This window comes from Geospiza fortis, unplaced genomic scaffold (genome assembly GCF_000277835.1).
Source record: "Geospiza fortis unplaced genomic scaffold, GeoFor_1.0 scaffold27, whole genome shotgun sequence".
Taxonomy (NCBI): Eukaryota; Metazoa; Chordata; class Aves; order Passeriformes; family Thraupidae; genus Geospiza; species Geospiza fortis.
This window is the reverse complement of record NW_005054329.1, coordinates 4,127,703-4,149,358: the sequence shown is the minus strand read 5'-3', so window position 1 is coordinate 4,149,358 and position 21,656 is coordinate 4,127,703. Positions and strand designations below refer to the sequence as shown.

The 21,656-nt window shown below is 41.2% G+C and overlaps 1 protein-coding gene across 1 annotated transcript in view; it reads right to left on the bottom strand.

Annotated features, from left to right (window-relative positions):
- The window catches only part of SETX (senataxin), a 23,249-nt gene extending 2,695 nt beyond the window's left edge, over positions 1 to 20,554 (bottom strand). The window contains exons 1-23 of the mRNA XM_031057243.1: positions 20,366 to 20,554; positions 18,999 to 19,179; positions 17,519 to 17,726; positions 17,239 to 17,348; positions 16,575 to 16,794; positions 16,302 to 16,421; positions 15,378 to 15,549; positions 14,712 to 14,802; positions 10,058 to 14,275; positions 9,127 to 9,226; positions 8,540 to 8,716; positions 7,699 to 7,928; positions 7,043 to 7,210; positions 6,773 to 6,929; positions 5,850 to 5,951; positions 5,317 to 5,429; positions 4,561 to 4,632; positions 4,144 to 4,293; positions 3,561 to 3,668; positions 2,702 to 2,889; positions 1,974 to 2,066; positions 1,219 to 1,383; positions 305 to 442 (exon numbers count right to left, since the gene is read on the bottom strand). Coding sequence (XP_030913103.1) covers positions 305 to 442; positions 1,219 to 1,383; positions 1,974 to 2,066; positions 2,702 to 2,889; positions 3,561 to 3,668; positions 4,144 to 4,293; positions 4,561 to 4,632; positions 5,317 to 5,429; positions 5,850 to 5,951; positions 6,773 to 6,929; positions 7,043 to 7,210; positions 7,699 to 7,928; positions 8,540 to 8,716; positions 9,127 to 9,226; positions 10,058 to 14,275; positions 14,712 to 14,802; positions 15,378 to 15,549; positions 16,302 to 16,421; positions 16,575 to 16,794; positions 17,239 to 17,348; positions 17,519 to 17,726; positions 18,999 to 19,178 — 7,280 coding nt within the window. The 5' untranslated portion in view covers position 19,179; positions 20,366 to 20,554. The remainder of the gene's footprint in view (positions 1 to 304; positions 443 to 1,218; positions 1,384 to 1,973; positions 2,067 to 2,701; positions 2,890 to 3,560; positions 3,669 to 4,143; positions 4,294 to 4,560; positions 4,633 to 5,316; positions 5,430 to 5,849; positions 5,952 to 6,772; positions 6,930 to 7,042; positions 7,211 to 7,698; positions 7,929 to 8,539; positions 8,717 to 9,126; positions 9,227 to 10,057; positions 14,276 to 14,711; positions 14,803 to 15,377; positions 15,550 to 16,301; positions 16,422 to 16,574; positions 16,795 to 17,238; positions 17,349 to 17,518; positions 17,727 to 18,998; positions 19,180 to 20,365) is intronic.
- Between the last annotated feature and the right edge of the window lie 1,102 nt (positions 20,555 to 21,656).

Sequence of the window (21,656 nt, the reverse complement as noted above, 5' to 3'; positions counted from 1 at the left end):
AAAACTGCTGCAGTAATAACTAAAAGAGCAAAGATCCCAAGGCAACCCCTGCCAAATCCAGGCAGTGGCAGGATAAGGGAGCTGTGCAAAGGGATCAGCACATAATACAGAGCACACCACCAGCATTTCCCTGTCCCCCTTGCTCAGACATCTCAGATCTCCAATTCCTGCCCTGAGATACCCTTTATTCACTGCCTGGTAGAAGTGACTTGTTCTCTGTAACTTTCTAACCAGTCCTATTAAAAATATGATTTTCTCTGCAGTGTCCCTGGAAATAGGACTGGAAATCCCTGCAGCCACATACCCAATGGATCCTTTGAAGCTGTTTGCCTGCACATGTGGTGGAGTGGAGCCCTCGGAGCTGTTTGCCCTCACACAGGACACGATGATGCAATCCTTCTCCCGGCCCTGGAACGCATCCACCGTGTCCACTTCTCCTGGGCTGGGGAGGAAACACAACTGAGCAGCTTGGTCATTCTCACTTGGGTTTTTAAACAACACACTGATGCTAACAGCCTAAACACTATCCTTAATGCTCACATGTGAAACCACCAGGTTAAGTTTCTCCTTCAGTATATGAGCCTACAGCTGAATTTACTTTTCTGAGATCAGCATCATTCTGAAAATTTGTTTGGGTCCACACAGCATGGAATTTTAAGTTTTTTTTATTCTGAACTATAATCAAAGCATGTGGGCAATAACTAAGAATGGCACAAAGAGACCACACCTGTTTTAAGCAAAAGGGTTACGCATCCCCTTTAAAGGCACAACCAAGTGCAAATTCGCTTGGTCATTCTCACTTGGGTTTTTAAGCAACACACCGCTGCAAACATCCTAAACACTAAATGCTCATGTGTGAAACCACCCAGGGTAAGTTTCTCTTTCAGTACATAAGCCTAAAGCGGCATTCATTTTTCTGAGATCAGCATCATTACTGAAAATCTGTTTGGGTCCACACAGCATAGAATTTTAAGTTTTTAAATCAGCTTCATTCAGAACAGCCATCAAAGCATGTGGGTAATAACTAAGAATGGCACAAAGACCAAGACCATGCGTGTTTTAAGCAAAAGGGTTATACATCCCACTTAGAGGCACAACCAAGTGGAAATTTTAGCAGTACAGAAAGAAGTTGGAGACTTTCTACCATTATTTAAGAGGATAAACAAAGGATTAATATGCATGAGCCAAGATCCACTTGAAAGCTCGTGGTTTCTTTACCTGTTATTCTTAAACACACTGTCCAGTTGTTCCTGGATTTTCTTTTTCTGTGCACTGTAAGGGGTAATTATTCCAATGCGACGAAGGCCCAGATCCTTCCTTTTTTCTTTAATTGTTCTAATTAACTCCATCACCAGCTTCACTTCCCGAGGATTGCTGTAAGAGCTGCACAGGACAAAATGGGAACATTACAAGAACACCTTTGAGAGATCTTTCCACTTCAATGCTTTGGCCAGTTTGTTGGGGAATTTTGAGTCACAGCCCGTTTTGAACTTTTACAGCTTTTTTCACACAGAGGATCAAAGAACTTGGCAAGCAGACCCTGAGGAGGGGCTACCAAGCCTGGGAGGTGCAGGCAGTGAAAAGTTGCACTTCCACATTCTCTCAGCACCTCCAGCTGTGCCCTCCTTACAGAACTGGTAAGGGGAGGACTGAGCCTGCCACCTCCTGGCATCTCCTCAGTGTGCACCTGGGAAAGGGAAGTCATTGATAAAATCAGAAATTCAAACTCTTACTAAAGTTAACAGAGACTGCAGGCATTTCCTGGCATCTAACAGTGAGTCAAACCAGGATTAAAACCAGTTTCAGATTTAAGAAAACCTCTGTTTTTTGCGAAATTAAATCTTATCAGCTGGAAAATGCAGTTCTAGCTACTTGATGCATATTGGAACAACAAAGGAGAGAACACAGCTCTTCTGTAAGCAATCAATTCTCAGAAAACCTAAACTATGGCTGAATTAGAATGCAGGACTTACTCATTGTCTCGCTCCTCACGACCATCAGCTACATCAAAAATCAGGTAGGGCTGGAATGGCCATTCTGAAGAACATCTGTTCTCCTCTATTGCCCTGGAAATAATATTTTTATCACTAGGCAACCATACAACTAAGAAATTCTAAGAACTTATACTCCATTTATTTACATCATGGTTATCAAACATAAGCAGCTCTCCAGGAAGAGAGGAGCTGGCCTAAAGTATCCCCAGAGGAAGTTTAGATTAGATATAAGGAATTTTTTTTCACAGAAAGGGCTGTAAAGCATTGGAACAGACTGTCCAGGACATGAGAATCACTATTCCTGGAAGTGTTCAAATGTCACATGGATTTGGCAGTGAGGACTTGATTTAATGGTGGAAATGGTTGACACGTGAGCCTCATGGCACTAAAAGTCTTTTCCAACCTCAACCACTTAATGATTGTAACTTTCAGCTCTTTACCTCCCAGAATCCTTAACTTTTCCTGCCACCCAAATAGATTGAGGCCTAAAATGAATTCTCAGCACTCTGTATGCATAATTTTAAGGGATCTTACCTCACCTATCACACCCAGCACTAACAGAGATGGAATACACATTTTCTCCCATTAACCATCTTTCCCCCTCCCACAACCTCAAGCATTTTTAGACTCACAAGAACACCCTGACAGAAAAAAAAAATTGCTTTGAAATACCCTCTGCTCAGAAAGGAGAATAGAGAGCTACTCACTTGGCAGTTTTTAGAGTCCTGCCATACACATATTTGGATGGGAAGAGGCAGATGTCTGGGTGCATCCTGTACTGCACTGTCAGCTGCACCACAGGCAGGCTGTGCAGCATGTTCCTCTGCACTTGCTCCTCCAGGTGCTTCTGCAGACGGGCCATCAGAGACTGGTCATAGCCATACTGCTGAGCTTTCTGCCACAGGGAGAACAGGAGACTTCATTTGGGATCTCATTCCTCACCACTCAGAGTGTTTTGGTGAATTTGAAAGTCAATTTGGTGTTTTAAACTTCTAAATCGCTGACAAAATGACAACAACTCGTGCTTCAGTTTGCTACATGTGTTGGTATTACTTCAGTAAAGGCGACCTGCACAAATCTGAATTTTCATGTCTAGTCTTTAACAAGACAACTTCTTGTCACTCACAACATTCTTCAACCATAATGAAAAGCAAAACTTTCCAGGTGGGATCTTGCTAAATAAACACACAACCTCTAGACAATTTATCCCTCTAAAGAAGGCAGCCTGGCTTTCCTCCTTTCTTTACCAGGTGTTTAACACAGCCCTCGCTGCTGGAGACAAGGATGTGCTCCTATATATTCATCCTTAAACAGCTGTAGGGTCAGCAAGTCCCCATACAAGCAAGTCTTCATCCTACTTAAGGAATAGGGTAGTGACTGAAGCTCCCAAAATGAGAAAACAGAGCCTGCCACAACCCAATATCCCTCACAAACCAAGTGCCCAGCCTAAAGGTTGTATTGCCCCATTGAAATCTTTCCCCCCTTCTTTAAATATTTTCCAGAGATACTGCTCTTTAACCATATCCATTCTATGGCAAGAAAAAAGCAAAGAGCTTGAACACTTACTACTGATTTGACAGTAGGAGGGAGCTGTTTGGGATCTCCAACCAGGACAAGTTTATTACAGCGATGGATCAGTGGAATCAGTGTTTCCACCTCACAGGACTGCCCTGCCTTTTGGATATGCAAACAGGACAAAAGAAGTTGTAAGCAAAGCAGGGAAATACATTAAATTTCTTGTAACACAACCAGAATAACTTAAATGCTTTAAGTCTTCTAAAAAAAATATTTAAAAAGAGGAAAAAGAAGGATTTTTCTCTAGTAAAAAACCACAAACAGATTTATTATTATATATGCAGAGCTCTCCAAACAGATATAAATATAACCAAACCATCTGGAAATCTCTAAAGCAAAAAACCATGGCTGAAGCGTGGTTCTATATAAAAGCTGTCTGCCATTACAGCACCAAACAAGTCAGGAAAAGAATCAATTACAAGTTATTCTTTCTCCTCCTCATGGTTCTACTGGCGACAGGGCAGGCAACAAACAAATACTGCAGGAGCAGCCAAAGAGCCCCAGGCTGGCCAAGCAGAGCACAGGGCAGAGGTGTGGAGGTGGCAGGGGCTGCAGTGGCCCACACTGCACTGACCTCATCCACGATGACACAGCTGAAGCGATCGAGGCCCTGCCGGGAGAAGGCCGATTCCAGCAGGCTCCCCCCGCTGGTGCTCAGCGTGCAGCAGATGATGTCAGACTCCAGGATAATGTCTGCCTGCACTTTCTGGGAGTGCACCCGAACCTTCAAGCACAACAGGACACCCTGGTTAAAATTCAGCCTTAACTGCAACAGTGAATGTTCCTGTTTGGGTTTTTTCCCGATACGCAGCCAGAGCACACCCAGATTTCACAGCTGCCTGTCACAACTTACTCACCTTATGGCCTTGATCCATTTACCCACTACTTTATAAATGCTCCCAGCTAAATCAAAACCAAATTTCACCACAATTAAAGGACACCAGGTAAAAAAATACATCAGCTGAAGTTTATTACAGATAAATTCTCCTACCTCCTTTAGCTGAGAAGCGAGTTGTTGTCTCTCCTTTGCAAGTTTGCCAATTTCATCATTTAACATTTGACTCTAGATGGGGGAAAAATTAAAGAGGAACCACCTTTAGCACCACCCATTTCCCTCATATACCTTTTTCCCTCTCATGCCCTAATTAATTTCCTAAACATATAGACTTGATCAGGCTGCCTTTTAGTCTCAAATGTGTCTGAAGAAGCCAATCAGTTTCTTGGAAAGCTGTCCCCATATTTAGGCACTGCAACACACAACACCACATCTTACATATCTGTGCAACTGAGAAATGGTTTATCAGCAGAAATCTCTCACTTGGCATAAATGCCAGATTCTTAAGACAAAAAAAAAAATGGAAAACTTCAAGTGCAACACATACTCCAAAATCTCAGATCATGAGGTATCTTCCTGTATTTTCAGTGAAACAAAACCAGAGCTTCAAACATATAATCAATTTAAACCATTAAGATTTATAAATATGGTTACATTAAAATCTAACTAGTGACAGAACCAAGTGAAGGCTACTGAATGATAGAGCAACAAGTGGCATGATCAACCAGTGGGAAATACTGGCATAAATAAACAAAAAAATTCCTGATGTAAAGTTCTCCACTCCCTCTCATGGTGCTACCAACTTCTCCATTGGTTGAAAAAGTAGGTGAAGAGACAGTGACACCAAAAACCAGAGCTGTATTTGTGTTATGAACACAAAACCACAAAGAGGATTAAAAATTGTCTTGCTACCTCTCTCTTCTCACATCTGTGCATGGCGCGCTCTCGAGAGAGCATGTCCAGCTTCTGATCCAGAGCTTCCTTCTTCTTCTGAATGTCCTGGTCACAGTCACCTGGCTTTCGTTCTGTAATAAACCAAAGGAGGAACAGAAAAGCTGTTACAGTAACTGCAAATTGGACAAATGCATTTTTTGCTGTGTTTTCCCATTTTCTATTCAAGTTTTATCTTGTACAATGATGACAATGAGAATTGCTTCCAATTGTAGCTCTCAAATGCTGCATTGCTTCAAAAATGATGGCTTTAACATGTATGCAATGTAATTTCTTTAAGAAAAAGGTCACTTTGCTAATTTTTTTCCTTTTCCTTAGATCTTGGCTCATACATAAACTGCCACTTCCCCACTAGGACTGAGAAAAAACAATGTTTTATGAAATACTATTTTAGAAAAATCTTCCTTCTTACAGGACACATAATTCCATGTGGAAAACATCACTAAGCTCTTAGAGGAGAATGAAGAAAAAAGTCTGATTTCCATGTTACTTACTCATTCTGTGTTCAACTTGCTTATCCAGGCTGAATCCCCGCACTTCATTGTTGATTGATTTTTCAGGACCAAGTCGCACTAATTTGATATCACCACAATTTCCTGTTTACAAAATCAGAGTCAAAATACTCTTAAATTACTCCAACTGTCTCTATGCTTTGCTATGACAATTTTAAAAAATATAAAACATCATGGATATCAAACAAGGCTTTTCTAATTATCTGGAATTTTCAACACTTGACTTGTACTTAAATGCAGCTACAAAAAATTCAGTTATTCCAAACCCTATTAAAGATGTTGCTCATATTTTAGTTGTGGCTAACATTAAGAATGTTATTTTGAATTAATGAAACTACCTCTTATTCTCAGGTTTATCTAAAACTTCCAGAATTCCTAACTTGGACAATGCTGAGTCCCATCAAGTAATGCAACTGGTAAGTCAATACCAAAATAACATTTGGTTACAATGCAGATTGTTTTTCCCCTTGACACAAACTAGATGTCTTTAACAGAATTCATCTACTTTGTGTTAGTCACAAACTGGGAGGAGGAAAAATGAGAAGCTTAGACATATCAAAATTTTCACCAGTCTGTTTCCCATGACCCACAAAGTCCAATTTTATTCAAAATAAAGGCAAGGGACTTGTGTTCAAATCCCCAAAGAGTATGAACTTAAATGAACAGTATGAGGAAAGGGTTCATGTCTATACAAAACAAAGTGTAACTTATTTAAAAAAACCTCACAAAACACCTTTCAGAAAAGCACATTAAAGTTAACAATGTAAGAGGATGTAGCAGTCATGTTCTGCAAGAGGAAGAAGCTGCTCAGAGGAGCGTGCAAGTACAGTACACGATCAACTGCTTCAGTTCCTCCTCCAGGTTTTGCCCATTTAACATTAAAACAATTTAAAAACAAACCATACCCAAAGGCTCCTGCTTGTTTTGGCATTTTTCCTTAAATGCAACGATGATCTTTTTCATGAGTTCATCAACAGCAGCATTTGATGGTGCACACACTAGAAAACGGTTTGGCTTAATCTTGGAATTTTTTTTCCGAGCTGTTTTCTCATTCCTAGTGTTCTGTAGATTAATTAACAACAAACAAGTTCCTTAGACTGTTTTCACCTGAGATTGAGAAGCCAGACTGTACATTCATCTGAAGCGAACCCCAGCACATGACCATGATCACTTACTTCTCTCAAAACACGGGACAGGAGTCCTACAATAGTTTTTGATTTCCCTGTCCCAGGTGGTCCATGGATAAGGCAGATCTTGGGAAGTCCAGGGTGCTGCTTTACCATGGCATAAGCTGTCTCAATGGCTCTCTTCTGATCTTCATTGTATTCATTCATATATGAAACCTGAAGGAATAGAGCAAAAAATAATGAATTTGTGTTGATCACACTTTCCACATCAATTTTCTATACTTTCAGAATGTCCTTACCTCTCTAGCTAGAACTCAAAAGCTGGAAGGGCAGGGAAGCTTTTGATTCTAGGTTTGCTCTAGACACACACCCAATCCTCACTTGAACTGTAACAAAGGTTTTGTTCACTCCCCACACCTTTATTTCACAATACCTTTTCCATCCTGTGCTTTATTTCCTGAAAATTCCCCAGTAAGGGAAAACTGAAAGCAGTTGGAAGCTCACTATAACAACAGAGCACAAACACCTGAGCACGTTCAGACTCGTCTCCTCCACTCCAGCAGGCAACTCGGAGGAGGGCAGTGTCTCAGTGCTTTTGAAACACGGCTATTTTCTCTTAGTCAACTCAAAAACCAAACCTGCAAAACTCATGAGGCTCAAAAGCTTTTTCTGTTAACCCTGGCACTCCCAGCTGTACAACTTACAGCACTCCCTGAGGCAACAGGCAGATCTCTGGGACAGAAGTCATTGTAACTTGGATTTATGATGGGTCTAACCAGGGGGCTCCTGCTCAGCAGCAGGAGACCTTTGAATTTTCTGTGTGTGGTCACCAGGGAGCCAACCACCACACACTTCACTTGCTTATGGATGAAGAATGACAAATTGCCTTGGGTTTGTACAGTAAGACGACAGGCAGTTTGCTGCTCTTTTTGTCCTGTTAAAGAAGAATAAAAAAACAAGTTGTTAATTCAAAAACTATCCAAATCATTAACTGAAAGATACTCCAGTAAGTTATTCAATGAATTCACCAGAAAAAGATGCTGTCTTCTGCTAGGGAACCAACAATGAATTCTTTCAAAATCCCAACACTTCCTCACCCCACCAAAAAAAAAAAAAAAAAACCAAATAAAAAGCCAGTGCTCTGTACAACTACTCCGATCCCTGCTTTAAAAAGGCAGGTTCTGGGTACTTGGAAATTCTGGTAACTCAGAGTTTCAATTCCCAAAGACAGTGACAATTTTAGATTGAGAGATCACAGAAGTTCATGGCACTTCCTATCTCCTGGCAATACCATCCTAAGAGGCGTGCAGGGCATTTACTCATTGTTTTTACATGAAGTTCTAGAAAAATGATGGACAGCAGGGCTGCAGCTTCAGTTTCTGATTTTTACAAAGCTTCTAGCATGGAACAGACCTGCTACAGAGGAAAAACAATTCCATTTCCCCTGAGGCCCGTGGTACATTACAATTACCAACAGCCAGCTATGAAGAAGCATTTTATGGCACCAAGAAGGACCCCACTTTTATTTTTAGCCCTGCTACTCACTATTTGCAGAGACAGATGCACGAGCAAAACATGTCACAAGGCCAACATGATTCACTGTGTGGTACTCCGTATGACTTTCTTCCCCAAAAGTGTCCTTCTCCTTGTGGACCTTCAAAAGGATTAAGTCATCCTCCTTCGGGTGAAGCTGCCTTGCCAAATCGCTCTCTCGTAGATGAGCTATCCAAAAGACAAATTAAAATCACAAGGTTGAAAAGAAAATGGTTACATTTTCTACATGACTGCAGAAGTACTGTTAACTTTTTGAAGTTGTTAAAGACTATAGCAGAAGATTATTGTGAAAATTTTAACTCCATCCTGCACTCTTAAGCCTGAGCACAGCACTGTACCAAAACAGAGCAAGTCAAGGACAACTTTATCAAAACAAGCTGAAAAAAAAAATCCTAGATGAGAGAGATGGAAGGCACAAACTCCCTGTAAAATACACGGCTCTCTTACAGGCATTCTGTAGAATAGCAAATTGGAATCCTTTCTATATTTAAAGCAAACAAAAAACTCTGCCTCTAACTACCAGCTCATTATAATGCATCATCTACTTGAAAATCAGATTAAAAAAAAACAACCCTCACCTGTAAAACGTGCTGTATTCATGTCAGCAGAAAACTTCTCTAAGTAGAAGTAATAACCTTTCTCTCTTACTTTCTGGTTTTCTACCCATTCTTGTGCCAGCTACATGTTGAAAAGGAAACAATAATACTTTGAAGGGTTTAATGTATCAGAAGAAAAGCTTACCATGACTCAAAGGGCAAATAAATGAAATAAAACTATAAGACTGTCAATTAAATATATCAAGAGTCTTACTCATTTCTTTTCTTTCACATAAGCATATCCATTACATATAAATACACAGGGCAAACAAAAGTTCTTCCTTGCCACTCACCCATTTCATGTACTTTCTTAAACTCCTTCACAACTACTCTGAGTCTTCCCTGATTGCATTTTCACCTTAAAATATCAGTATTAACCTGGCATTGGCTTTATTTTCTACCTTATTTCTATAGAAGAAGTGATGCAATGACTGAACTTGAAAGCATTCAGACATTAATTGAAGGAACACTGTTTTGTCACTAAGTATAAACCAATAAAGACTATTAAGCTTAAATAAATAAAAAATACTTCCTAGATTAACCTTCCCTCTCATGCAAGTTCTCAACAGAAACTAGAACCAGGTTTTCATCCTCTGTCATTGAAAGACTTCAGTTTCTTAAAGACTTCTGTTCTGAGCTTTATACACTATAGAGAGAGGAACCACATTCTTTGTCTCTCCTCTTATTGTGGACATGCACCAGGAAAAAAGAAACACTTCACTGATTTGAGTAACTCTGATCATCCCCAGTCTTAAACGTAGCTGTTTGGATTATCTACCCCAAATTGTTCCTCTATTCTGATCTCTATCTGAATGTTTTCAAAGGTAAATAGAGGACATAAACCAGGTTTTAATCTCTTGGTAAAATTTCTCAGTGTTGATGAAACCAAACCAAAAAGCAGAAAGCTACTTACTGTTTCAAAGGCGTTGAGCATCATCAAGGGAAAAAATGTGTCAAAATACTCATTGTAGCCCTGAAAATGGGGAGGAACAGCAGCTACTATGGTCTGCAGAAGATGATTTGGAGTTCCAAAGTAGATGAAGTTTTCAAACATTTCATAAGTCCACTTTAGGACTTGGTTAACAAAAATGCTGTAATCGCGCTGCTGGCCAAGAAAAGAGGAGGAGGTTTCTCGGCCAGGCCTTCTGGTAATATTTGAAGCATTGTCATAGTGTTTATTTTGTGACTGGAGAACATTACTAGAACTAAGGGGTTGGAAACTTGGAGATTTGGACGTTGGATTTCCTGCTGGTGCAGGTTTTGGATACAGCGGTGGCCTGACCACCGCCAGTTTGGCTGCGTTCACTTTGCTTTTTGAAGGTGGGGGAAACTTTCTGACGTCTTCCAGATCTTTGCTGAAGGCTGCGTTCCGTGAAGAACTTGCTGAGCTGAAGATTTTGGTAGTGGAAGGCTTTTGTGCTTTAGGTGGTGGGCAAGAAGGCTTGGCAAACACATGATCTGCCCCTGCGCTGGTGGCTGCGTGTTTACTGCAGTACTCTCCAGGTTTTTCCACCTGTTCCATACAATCTTTGTCCTTACATTTCGCAACAGCTGAGAGTTCATTCTGCTGAAGGCTTTCATCAACATCCATTTCCTCTGGGCTCTTACTACCTATAGCAGCATCTTGAACACTTTCCTCTTGAGAACATAACTCCATATCCACAGGATCTAACTGAGTTAAAAACAGATTATCGTCACCTTCGTCACTGCTTTCATCTGATTTACACCCATTTTGCTTTGAAGTTTTCATCTCACACTCAGGCAGGACAGTGCAACCTTTTCCCGAAGACTCATCTTTATCACCTTCAAGTACCGTGGAAGAGAGACTTGAATCCATAGGGACAGGAGGAACCACGACACTGTTACCCTCCCATTTGGCGTTCCAGTCTGAAGAACGAGGCATTTTAGAGGAATTTGCCACCTCCTCCACAGAGAGGCTCTCAAATTTTCTCTCACTGGCAGAAGGACAAGCAGCCTCTTCTCTTTTTTTCTCCCTTTGGTTTTCAACAGATTCTTTAATAGCTGCCAGTTCAAAACTTTGAGGCTTTTGTTCCACAGGTTTTGCAGACGTTTTGGTAACTTTGTTTCTACTCTCCAAACTTCCTGCAAATTTTTTCACGCTTCTTTTGGGCCTTAGATACTGTCGGTCTTGGCAGGCCAGCAGTTTTTTATTACCTTTCACAGACAAACGCTGAGCCTCGATCTGTTTGGTTCTCTTTTTCTGTGTGACTCCAATCCTGCCTGCAGCTTTGCCGTGGCTGCGCAGCAGAGCCAGGCTCTCCAGGGAGGGCTGGGACAAGTCGAACGCCTTGCGGGGACCCTTCTTTAGGCCAAGCTTTTCTGCAGTTGATGCTGGAGCAGGGCTCTGCCGGACCTTCCTTGGAGGAACCACAGCAGGCATCGACCTGCCAGGCTGAGAACGTTCTGTTGTGCTTTGGAGTGGTGTTTTATTTTTGGCTGTTTTAACAACGGGAGGTTTTTTAGGACTTCTCTGAACAGCCAGCGCTGATTTACATTTTGCTGCGATCTTCTGTGGGCTTGTGCTCTTCTTCTTCAGGGCCAACTTTGAAGCTAATGAGATGGGAGATGTAGATGCGGTGGGTTCAGGCACTTTTGAGTCCAGGGTGAAGCCTTTAGCAGTAACTTTGTCTGCACATTTCTCCAGTTGACCTTTTGCCTCTTCCTTGCCAACTGATTCTTCCAAGGTTGAATTAGTCGCTTCTTTAGTATCATCAGCTTCTTTCTGATAAGAAGTATCTTCTGTCTGCTTTCCTATTGAGCTTGCTGCCACTTCCATGGAGTCATCACTAAAGTAAGGCAGATCATAGCCCCACTCATTTAAGTTATCATTCTGGCAGTCATCTGAATTACTTGTCTCAGGTGCTGGTGAAACACGATCTTGTTTATATTCCTGAGTTGCTTCCACAGCATACGCCTGAGTATCTTGCCAAGCCGAAAAAACCTCATCTTCTGTTTCAAATTCAAAGTACTGAGACTCACAGTCATCCAGTAACAGGGGAGAGCCTGGAGACTTTGGTTCTCTTTTGGGGTCAGTATCAGAAGTGCTGCTGGAAGTTGAAGATGGCTCTGCACACACATTTTCATTCTTGGTTTTTGCTTCCTCCTTCTCAGCCACACCTTTTTCTTCATCAGAAGAGTCTGAAATTACAATGACTTGATTGCTAGGGCGATCTCCACCACTGGGACACTTGGTACTTTGGCCCTCGCTGGAAGATCTTACAGAACCTTTCACTTTCCTTTTAATATCACAAGACACATTGTGGTACACTGAGCTCTCCTGGTTGGATGCAATGGGAAAATTAAGACTTTTGGCATAAGCAGCTAAAGATAATTTACTGAGTTCTCTATCAACCTGGGAGTCTGATAAATCATCATCCTCAGAAACCGTCTTCACAAAATTCTCCTCTTTCTTCCCCACTGAACTGTTTTCCCTCCTGAAATATTCTGAAAACTCAAACAACCTGTCACTTGATTCATGCTTCACTGACAGTGGCCTGATCACATCCCTCTTGTTTTCAGAGCTAAATGGAAAATAACCACACGCTGAAATTTTATCCCTACAAAAGGTCTCTGAAAATTGATTTTTGCAGTCGTATTTATCCAAATCATTTAAATTAGGCTGCTCCTGGTTTGAAGTTTGCACGGTAGTGCTCCTCTTAAAGAAAGACAGTATCGATGGACCTGATTTTTCTTCTGTTGATACTTTTTTCAGCGAGGTGTCATCACGCCCTAAAAGCAAAGTACTGTCATCTTCCTTCCCTTGCAGGCCAGCTTCATTTCTAGAGAAGTTAGAGGAATCCAGTGATGCTTCCTTGGACTCCTGTTTAGTGGGGACCAGTCTGGACTGGAACACACTGTTTGCACTTGTCTCTTGCATACTTTTGCAACTCCTTGAAGATGGAGAATCAAGATGAGTCTGAGCAGACAGACACGGTGGTGTTTTGGATTCTGCTCTGTGTTTCACTTCTAACTCTCTGCCTCTCCTGAAATCTGAATGCTCGGTATTTGAACTGAAGCACTGATCATCCATATTGCACTTCCCTGCCACAAGGTCAGAGCTCCTATTTTCCTGAACTTTCCCCCATACTTTTGTTGCCAAAGAGTTCTGTGGGAAGACAAACTCCTGATCTGTGAAGTCATTAGGCTCTTTTTTAATATTCATCAAGAGGCCTTCTGTGGATGTGCAAGATGTTGAGCTTCTGCATGCATCTCGACATTCCTCTTCCCAGGCATTCCTTCTCCTATGGAAAGGGTTCTCTTGACAATCTCTGCCTTCCTTTGACATGACAAATGGTGAACAAAGGTCCCTCCTCTCATGTCCACTCGTCTTGTATCCATCATCACACACATTCCTCTCCTGCTTTGTAGAGACACTCGGCAAAGCTGTTGAGCTTGAACTGCTCCCTCCAGCCAAAGAGGTGCTCAGCGCTTTGCCCTTTATACTTCTTATAACTTGCTTTAAACACATCTGCAGCTCCTGGGTTTCCTGGCTGCTCAGCTGCCAGCCCACAGCTCGATTTCCCCGCAGGAGGAGGTTCAGTTTGTCCAGGTACTGCTTGCAGAGGGCGTGCTGGCCGATCTGGTAGCCCTCCTTGAGCAGGCTGCGGATGAGCTGCACGCAGGCGTGCTGCACCGAGCTGGGCCCCTGCAAGGAGCTCGCGGCCGAGCCCTTGGCAAACAGCCCCGGAGCCCTCTCGCTGCACCGAGTGAAGGCTCTGCTTGGGAGCGTGGCACACCTCACCACTGCCTCCACCCACTCCTGGGAGCTGATCCACAGCAAATGCAGGCACTTCTTGCTTCTGTGCAGCTCAACAATGGACACCAAGATGAGGAGGAAGAACTCGGAGATTTTGTCGCACTCCTGGAATCTTTCGATGAGGATATCTTTGATTTCTGAGCAGAGGTAGTGGATGACCTCTACTATATAGGCTACGCCCAAGTCCTTGAGATCCATGAGGGACTGAACAAAAGGGATGAACCAGAGGAATGTGCTGTGATGGACACGCATGTCTCTGCCAATGTCAGACTGAAGCATGTTAGCCAGGGTCTGCATATCTTCATACATGTTGGGGCAGTACTCTGGGCAAATGGCAGCCTTCCAGCCAGTGTCCTGAAAAATACATCCACCACACAACAGCCTCAGTGATATGCACAGTTTAATACGGCAGCTTTCTTGTAGCCAAGCTTTTTTGCTACTTCCTTTCATATACTTGTGCATTAAACAGTAACAGCTCTTGTACCCCAATGTAAGTAATTAAAAAATGCAAAAAATAAAGAGCACACAGATCTAATTTCCTAAAACATTACCTATGAAATTGATGTGAAGTAGTAGTTCCTTTAAAAATCATTGTGAACTATTCAAAGACATCATGCTGACATAATTTAACTTCAGATAATAAAAAACACATGAAAAGCCTTTAAAAGACACTTCATAAATGCAATACCTTGACATCAAGAGTTCACCACACTTGGAAATGTTTATTCTTGACAACATCATTAAGTGACCCCAGTTCAAAGAAAAGGAATATAAAACACTGGTTTAATACCTTTTGAGGCTTTTCTGTGTTATAATTATACACAATCTGACTGCAAGACATCATGTCATCACCATAGTCTGAGTCTGGTTCAGCTTTTGTCCTGAAAAGAAACACAGATTACTACAGACTCACACAATTAAAACCCTGAGAAACTCAGGAGAGACGTTGCTTTTCAGATACCAAATGAGTATTAGAACTTGTCAGTGATAAAACACACTGGTGGAAAAGGTACCATATAAGTGTAGAGCTTGTTTTATCCAGCTTGCAAGAGCTGGGAAAAGTGACTGTCTCAGGAAGAAGCTTTCTATTGGAGTCATGGATTTGCCTATGTAGAACAAATGCCCAGAATGCCATCTACTGAAAATTCAGAATTCTCATAAATTTACCAAACCTTGAACATGGCAATTTTCATTAACCTTCAGTGCAAGTTGGTAGCAGCACTAAATAAGCACAGAACAGTTAACAGTCTTCCCAATTTAGGAAAAAAAATACTAATGAGTTTAACAGAGACACCAGAGTTACCAAAGAGAAGTGAACATAGATTTTTTTGAAGGAACATCACAATTCTAGGGGATCTACTTAAACTTTTCTTTGCTTGGAGTTGGAAAGATGATATTTTTTAACTGCCATCGCCCTCCCCCAACACAAATTACAGCAGCACTGACAAGAACTGACCTCATAAAACTACTGCGAATATTTTTGATTTCGTTGTTGTAGCTGACACTGTTGATTATGGTTTGAAAGGCTTGGACAGGATCAATCAGCTGACCCCAAACTTTAGACCCAAGCTGATCCAAAATAACCATGAAACAATGTAGGGCAGGCCAGAAGGGGTCAGTGGAATCATCTGAAACACAACAGGAACAGTGGAGAGGGTTGAAATGCAAATCCTGGACGTTCTTAGGCTAAGCAGAAATTGAAAGAGTTGGTTCTCATTGATTTTTCTAAAATATCAATAGAAAAGTATTCTAGTAAGTTGCAACTGTACTTTTTACTGGAAAAAGAATTTAAAAAGTCAAGGTCCCTCATTTGTACAGAGACACTGCTCCTTATGCAGTCTTAAATCAACAGGAGCCTGGATGCCCATTATTAATATTAAATAATACTGATATTTCCCCACTCTGTGAAACTGATTCTTTCACACTGGTTTTTGCAGGAGTGTGCTAAGAAGTGGCACAACTTACACAGTTATTTACACTTTCACTTACACAGCTAATTTATACTTCACAGTTATACTAGAAGCAATTGGTTCTTTCAAGTGTGTTCTTACTCCCCCATGTAAGAAAATATCACGCCCTCAATAAACACGAATTAAATAAAAATCTGCTCATTTAAGAGGCAATCCTGGTCTTGAGGTCACAAGGCCATTCCCAGACTAAGCCAGATTTAGCAAAAGCACCACCATCCCCTCTCCACTCCAGACTTTGGATGTCATCTTTCAGTATTTGTCAGTATTGCCCAAACACTGTACCTTTCAAAAGATAAACAGGTCTCAGGTAAAATTACCTCTCATTACACTACTAAAAAATTAACAAGGAATTTGCTAAAGATGAAAAATGAGCTATGAATTGTCTTAATCTCAGCATCAAAACTAGTTACCAGCTGCTTCTTTCTCCATAGTGTGAAGTATAGACTGCATGAAATCATTTTGTTTGTCTGGGCCCAGTAACAGAGAGTCCATAGCTTGTTCTTCCAGCACAGACAGCAACATGCAAATTCCTGCAGAAGAAAAAACAGAAGCAACCTGTCTATGTATTTGAAAAAATACACAGCACTTATGAATTTGTACTGACAAATTTTCAAGCTCTGACTTGAAAGAACTGCTTACAAATGGGAGACTACACAAACTCATTTCTGATCATAAATACTCACCCAGCCAATAGTTCTTGTAGTTGGCTGTATCATACAAATGAGCTGGCAGAAGGATGAGTTTACCCTTTTCAAACATCGAAGAGCTGTAAATATCTGGGTTCTCAAAAAGCCCCAACTCAATAACTCTGAACAAACAAGTCAGCACTTCCTCTAAGTCATAGTAATCATCCCTGTCAACCTTTCCCAAATTCCTTGCTGTGAGGATGGCCCATCGACGAATCTAAGGATTGAAACAAATAGTTTTATGTTAATAAAAAGAACAAAGAAATTCTGTAAGAGGAAGCACTGCTATTACAAATAGGACAAAAGCATTTTTTTACTAATAGAATAATTAAAAATAAGTCTTCAAAATAATCTTAGAAATGGGCTTGCTATATCCACAAGATGATGTTGGTGACAAGGAAGCTAAAATTCAGGGTAATACCTACAAAGAAAATTCTTTGGGATATATGTGCAACAGTTGGTTTGTACTAATTTTATGTTATTTACATGTAACTGACCAAGATATTTTAATGAGAGAACTGCTTACTGTAACAGAGGTCAAGTCTTATTTACAGATAAATGCACCACAAGTTTTCTAAAATCATGCAAGACAGTACTCAATCCCTTCAGTATTAACATGTGCACATAACCAGGATTTAGCAGAACAGAAAAAGGAACTTACCGCCTCATTTGGGTGTACCAAAAAGAGATAAATTCCTGGGTATTTTTCAAACACCTGAAAAGAGTCTTGACTTCGTTCCATTCTGCAGAGCACTTCTACACACAGCTCACCTGAAAGGGTAAGATAGTTACAGTAAGCATTAATTTACAGGCTCACAACAAAAGTGTATTTATATCAAAATAAATTATACATTGTTCCTCTAGTTTAACTACAGTTCATTTTCACCTCCTGCAGTGGAACACCACCAGTCCCTTCCACAGGGATATGATCAGATACATACTGACTTTCTCATGCAGCAGCAGGTAGGGGTATTTCAGTATCTCCAGCAGGGGCACTCGCAGGTTGTTCTCAAAATTTGGGCCCACATAACCAGATAGAGGTGTTTCCCCATGCTCATCAACCAGAAACAGCTCATCTTCTCCTGTTTCTTCATTCATGGATTTCTCCATGTGGGCAACAAGGCGGGAGGTTTCCAAGTTCCACAGGTCCTGTTCAGTGGGGCAAAACAACAATCAAAGTGTATTTGTGAAAAAAGTGATGAAGGACATTTATTACCACATACAGATAATTAATTACATGTTCAAAACTTGAAATCTCATTTTGAAAAGTTTCTTTCTATTCATGGTCCAAAACAGTAAAGCTTTGAAATGGAATTCAACTACACAAAGCACAAATATCTCACTTCAAAGTGGAGACTATAAAGTCATTTTTAAAAGAACAGCCTTCAAACCAGATGCAATTTCATAATTCTGTTAAATATTCATATTCATTTCAATACTTATTTTAGTCACAAAACTTTGTTCCACTGGCCAATACACAGAAAGACAAGATACAGGAAAAGATCTTATTTAGGAAGATAGGAAAAGCAATTATAAAATCTTGCCTTCTTACAGATTTTACCATTAGTGGAAGGAAAAGAATACAAAAAATGCAAAGAGACTGACTGATTTGCTGGATATTTGTAGGGATTCACCCACTTAACTTACTCATCTTAAGTAACTGCTCCAAACCTCAATTAGACACCAAGTTTAGTCACTGCAGTAAATGGACACAAAAAGGAACTTGCAGTAGGTCCAAACACTTCTCTTATTCCCAGTCTATGGAACTTCCAGTCACATGGAATTGCACTCCAGAGCAATCTAGCTGACCAATCTAAAGAGCAACCTTTTAGACTATGATCAATTAGCTAAAAACACATACTTTACATACACAGAAGGGAAATAAGCTAATAATATAAGTTTTATAAAATGCTCTCCTAAAATATAAAATTGTATACTACTAAGGGAGGACTACAAAAGAGGTTTAAATTTTTTGATTAATTGCACAGTCTGGCAAGGTCTGATCTCTGAAATTCAAACATAAGAGAAAACTACAAAGTGAAGTGAAGTGAAAGTGAAGTGAAAGCAAACAAAAACAGGAACAAACCAACAGCTGAAGAGAAACCAGTGGAAAAGAGAAAACACATTAAAGAAATGAGCTGTTAGTCTGGCAGATGTTCTTTGTTTCAGATGACAAACCATCTACAGCATGAAAGAAGTCCAAGCTATGGCATCTAGTCAGCAACTTAAAACTACTAGTTTAGCTTTTGCTAATTTGAATATATGCAAAACAAGAGGATCTCTGCTTTACAATCACCAGTTTGCAACTCCATACGAAAAAAGCAGACAGTTCAAAAGCAACACAATCTACTCCCAAAACCCAGTAACACAAAACCCCTCCCCTTACACTGAGGCTTCTTAATTAATCTCTTAACTGATTACCTCATGCAATCTTGGACATTCTTCCCTTGCTTTGTGATATTCAACCACACACTCCAGGCAGTAACAGAGATCATCATTGGAGCCTTCAAAATCTTCCTGGGACAGCCTTTGAGCAGCATAGCGCTTCAGGAACTCGGTGGTGTCAGCACCACTCTGTGTGCACCATCGGCATGTGCTCATTCTGGGGGTGGTGGGGGGGGCAAAAAAAAACAGCAATTAAAGCCCAAAGCCTTCAAGTAGCAAAATATTCCCTTTCAGCCACGACAATTTTAAAGTGTGGGGAGCGTCAGGATTTCAGTTACTCTTTAGCAGTTTCCATGCAGACGTTCTTACAACATCCAGGTGCAAGCAATTAAACAGATTAAAGCAATTAAAGGGACATCGCACAAAAAATGCCTGTGGAAGGAACCGCACGCAGTAAAAGTAAAGCACTGTAGTCAAATGTGCAAACTAGGAAAAAAAAAGGGTGAAAAATCATTTTATATTAAAAAAAAACTCTCCATGATTTCCAGAAGTACAATGCAAAGCCCTTTCTATTATTTTACTTGCATGATTTCCAGAAGTACAATGCAAAGCTCTTTCTATTATTTTACTTGCATGATTTCCAGAAGTACAATGCAAAGCTCTTTCTATTATTTTACTGGTGTCTCTGGAATCTAGGTCTAGTGGCCCAGAGTTTAATTAGGTTCTTTCCTTAATCTCCTACTAAAATTTATAGGCCAACAAATCCCTGTTGTCACAAGCAAAGGATATTTACGAAGAACTTTCCTGTCTTCGTTATTTTTATAGACAGAGTGCTAAAATTCTCACGACAGATTGCTTTCCTCTAAAAACAAAAATCCTTCACTAAGCAGCAATGGAGTCATCTCAGATCCTGCTAGCCTGAAGAATTCCACAGAACACTGGAACCACAGAATAGTTTGGGTTGGAAAGGACCTCAAGGATCATTTCGTTCCACCCCCTGCCATGGGCAGGGACACCTTCCACTGTCCCTGGCTGCTCCAAGCACCATCCAAGCTTTGGACACTTGCAGGGATCCAGGGGCAACCACAGCTTCTCTGGGCACCCTGTGCCAAGGTCTCAGCACCCTCACAGGGAAAAGCCTTCTCCTAATACTCAATCTAACCCTGCCCTCTGTCAATTTGAATCCACTTCCCCTCGTCCTACCACTACAGCTCCTTTCTAGCTTCCTTGTAAACATCTTCAGATAACGGAAGGCTGCAAAACCACGAACTCGAACTAAATACACAAAAAGAAAGGTGGTAACTACTTCTTTTATTCAGCATTGAAAAAGCAGATGAAGCCAAGCCATAAGTTTCCTCATACATACACATATACTGGGAAAACCCAACAATTGTGGCATTTACCTTTGAAAAAAGCAGCTATTTGCTGTGCAGGTGTGCCAGGTCACATGGTGAGAAGGAGAACAGCGCTGCCCTGCAGCCAGGGAAGGGGCTGAGCCCTTCAGCCATACATGTCCTGAGTGCAGAGGGCAGAGCCGTATCCTCAGCAATCCACCCCCTGGTGACCAAGTCCCGGTGGTGTTTCAAAGATCTAGAGCAAAACAGAAATCAAACCACTGAATCACAGAATCAGTCCGGCTGGAAAAGGCCTCTGAGATCACCGAATCCAACCTGTGACCAAACACCACCTTGTATCACCCAGAGCAGAGCACTGAGTGCCACATCCAGCTGAACCTCTAGGGATGGTGACCCTACCACTGCCCTGGGCAGCCCATTCCAATACTCAAATATTTAAGAACTCTTTCAGTGAAGGAATTTCTCCTGATGCCCAGCCTGAATCTCCCCTGGCACTGCCTGAGGCTCTGTCCACTCCTGCCACTCACTAGCTGAGAGAAGAGGCCAACCCTCACCTGACAGAACCTTTTTCCAGGTGGTAATGACTCCACAACCAAAGGTTGTAAAGCAGGCACGTATTTTATTCAGTGCTGGACACAGGGGGAGAGCATCTTCCCAAATCCTGCGTGCCCCAACATTCACAAAACCTCTATTTATTCACAAAAAAATCATGCATATTTTATAACGCCTATACACATTCAGTATCTATCCCCGCCCATTTTCCACATGGTATGGAAATTATCCTTTTTATTGAGTCGGTGGTCTTTAAATGAGTCTGGGGGCCTGACAAGATGAAAGCTCATAGTTGCTAAACTTTCGAACTCAAGTGCTTTTGCATCGAATTTTCTGGCAAGCTCAGCAGTTTTTATCAGGGGCTTCTCTTATTTGCGAGCTCAGCAGAATTTTATAGGTAACAGGTATCCTTCGGAGGGTCCCCTATCTCAGTCCCGTACGAGTAGAATAACAAATACCATATGTTCACACATATATTCCCTAAACTATCCTAAATTCCCTGTTAACCCTTAAATCCCTTGTTTCAGTAGATCAGCAGAAATCAGTTCAGCTCACACTCAAGAACTGCTTTGGTATTTAGGCTAACAGTTGCAGTAATACATTTCACGAAGCGGTAAGTACGATTTGCAAGAGAATCCCTTCTGTCATTCAAATGCGGATGTTTGCCTCGCTTTTCACTCGTAAAAGGCGTAAATATTTACCTATGTCCGTTAAGCGAGGGAATCGCTGCACGGAGCGCGGGCGGGCACCGAGCTGCGAGCAGCACCGTGCCCTGAACGCTCCTACC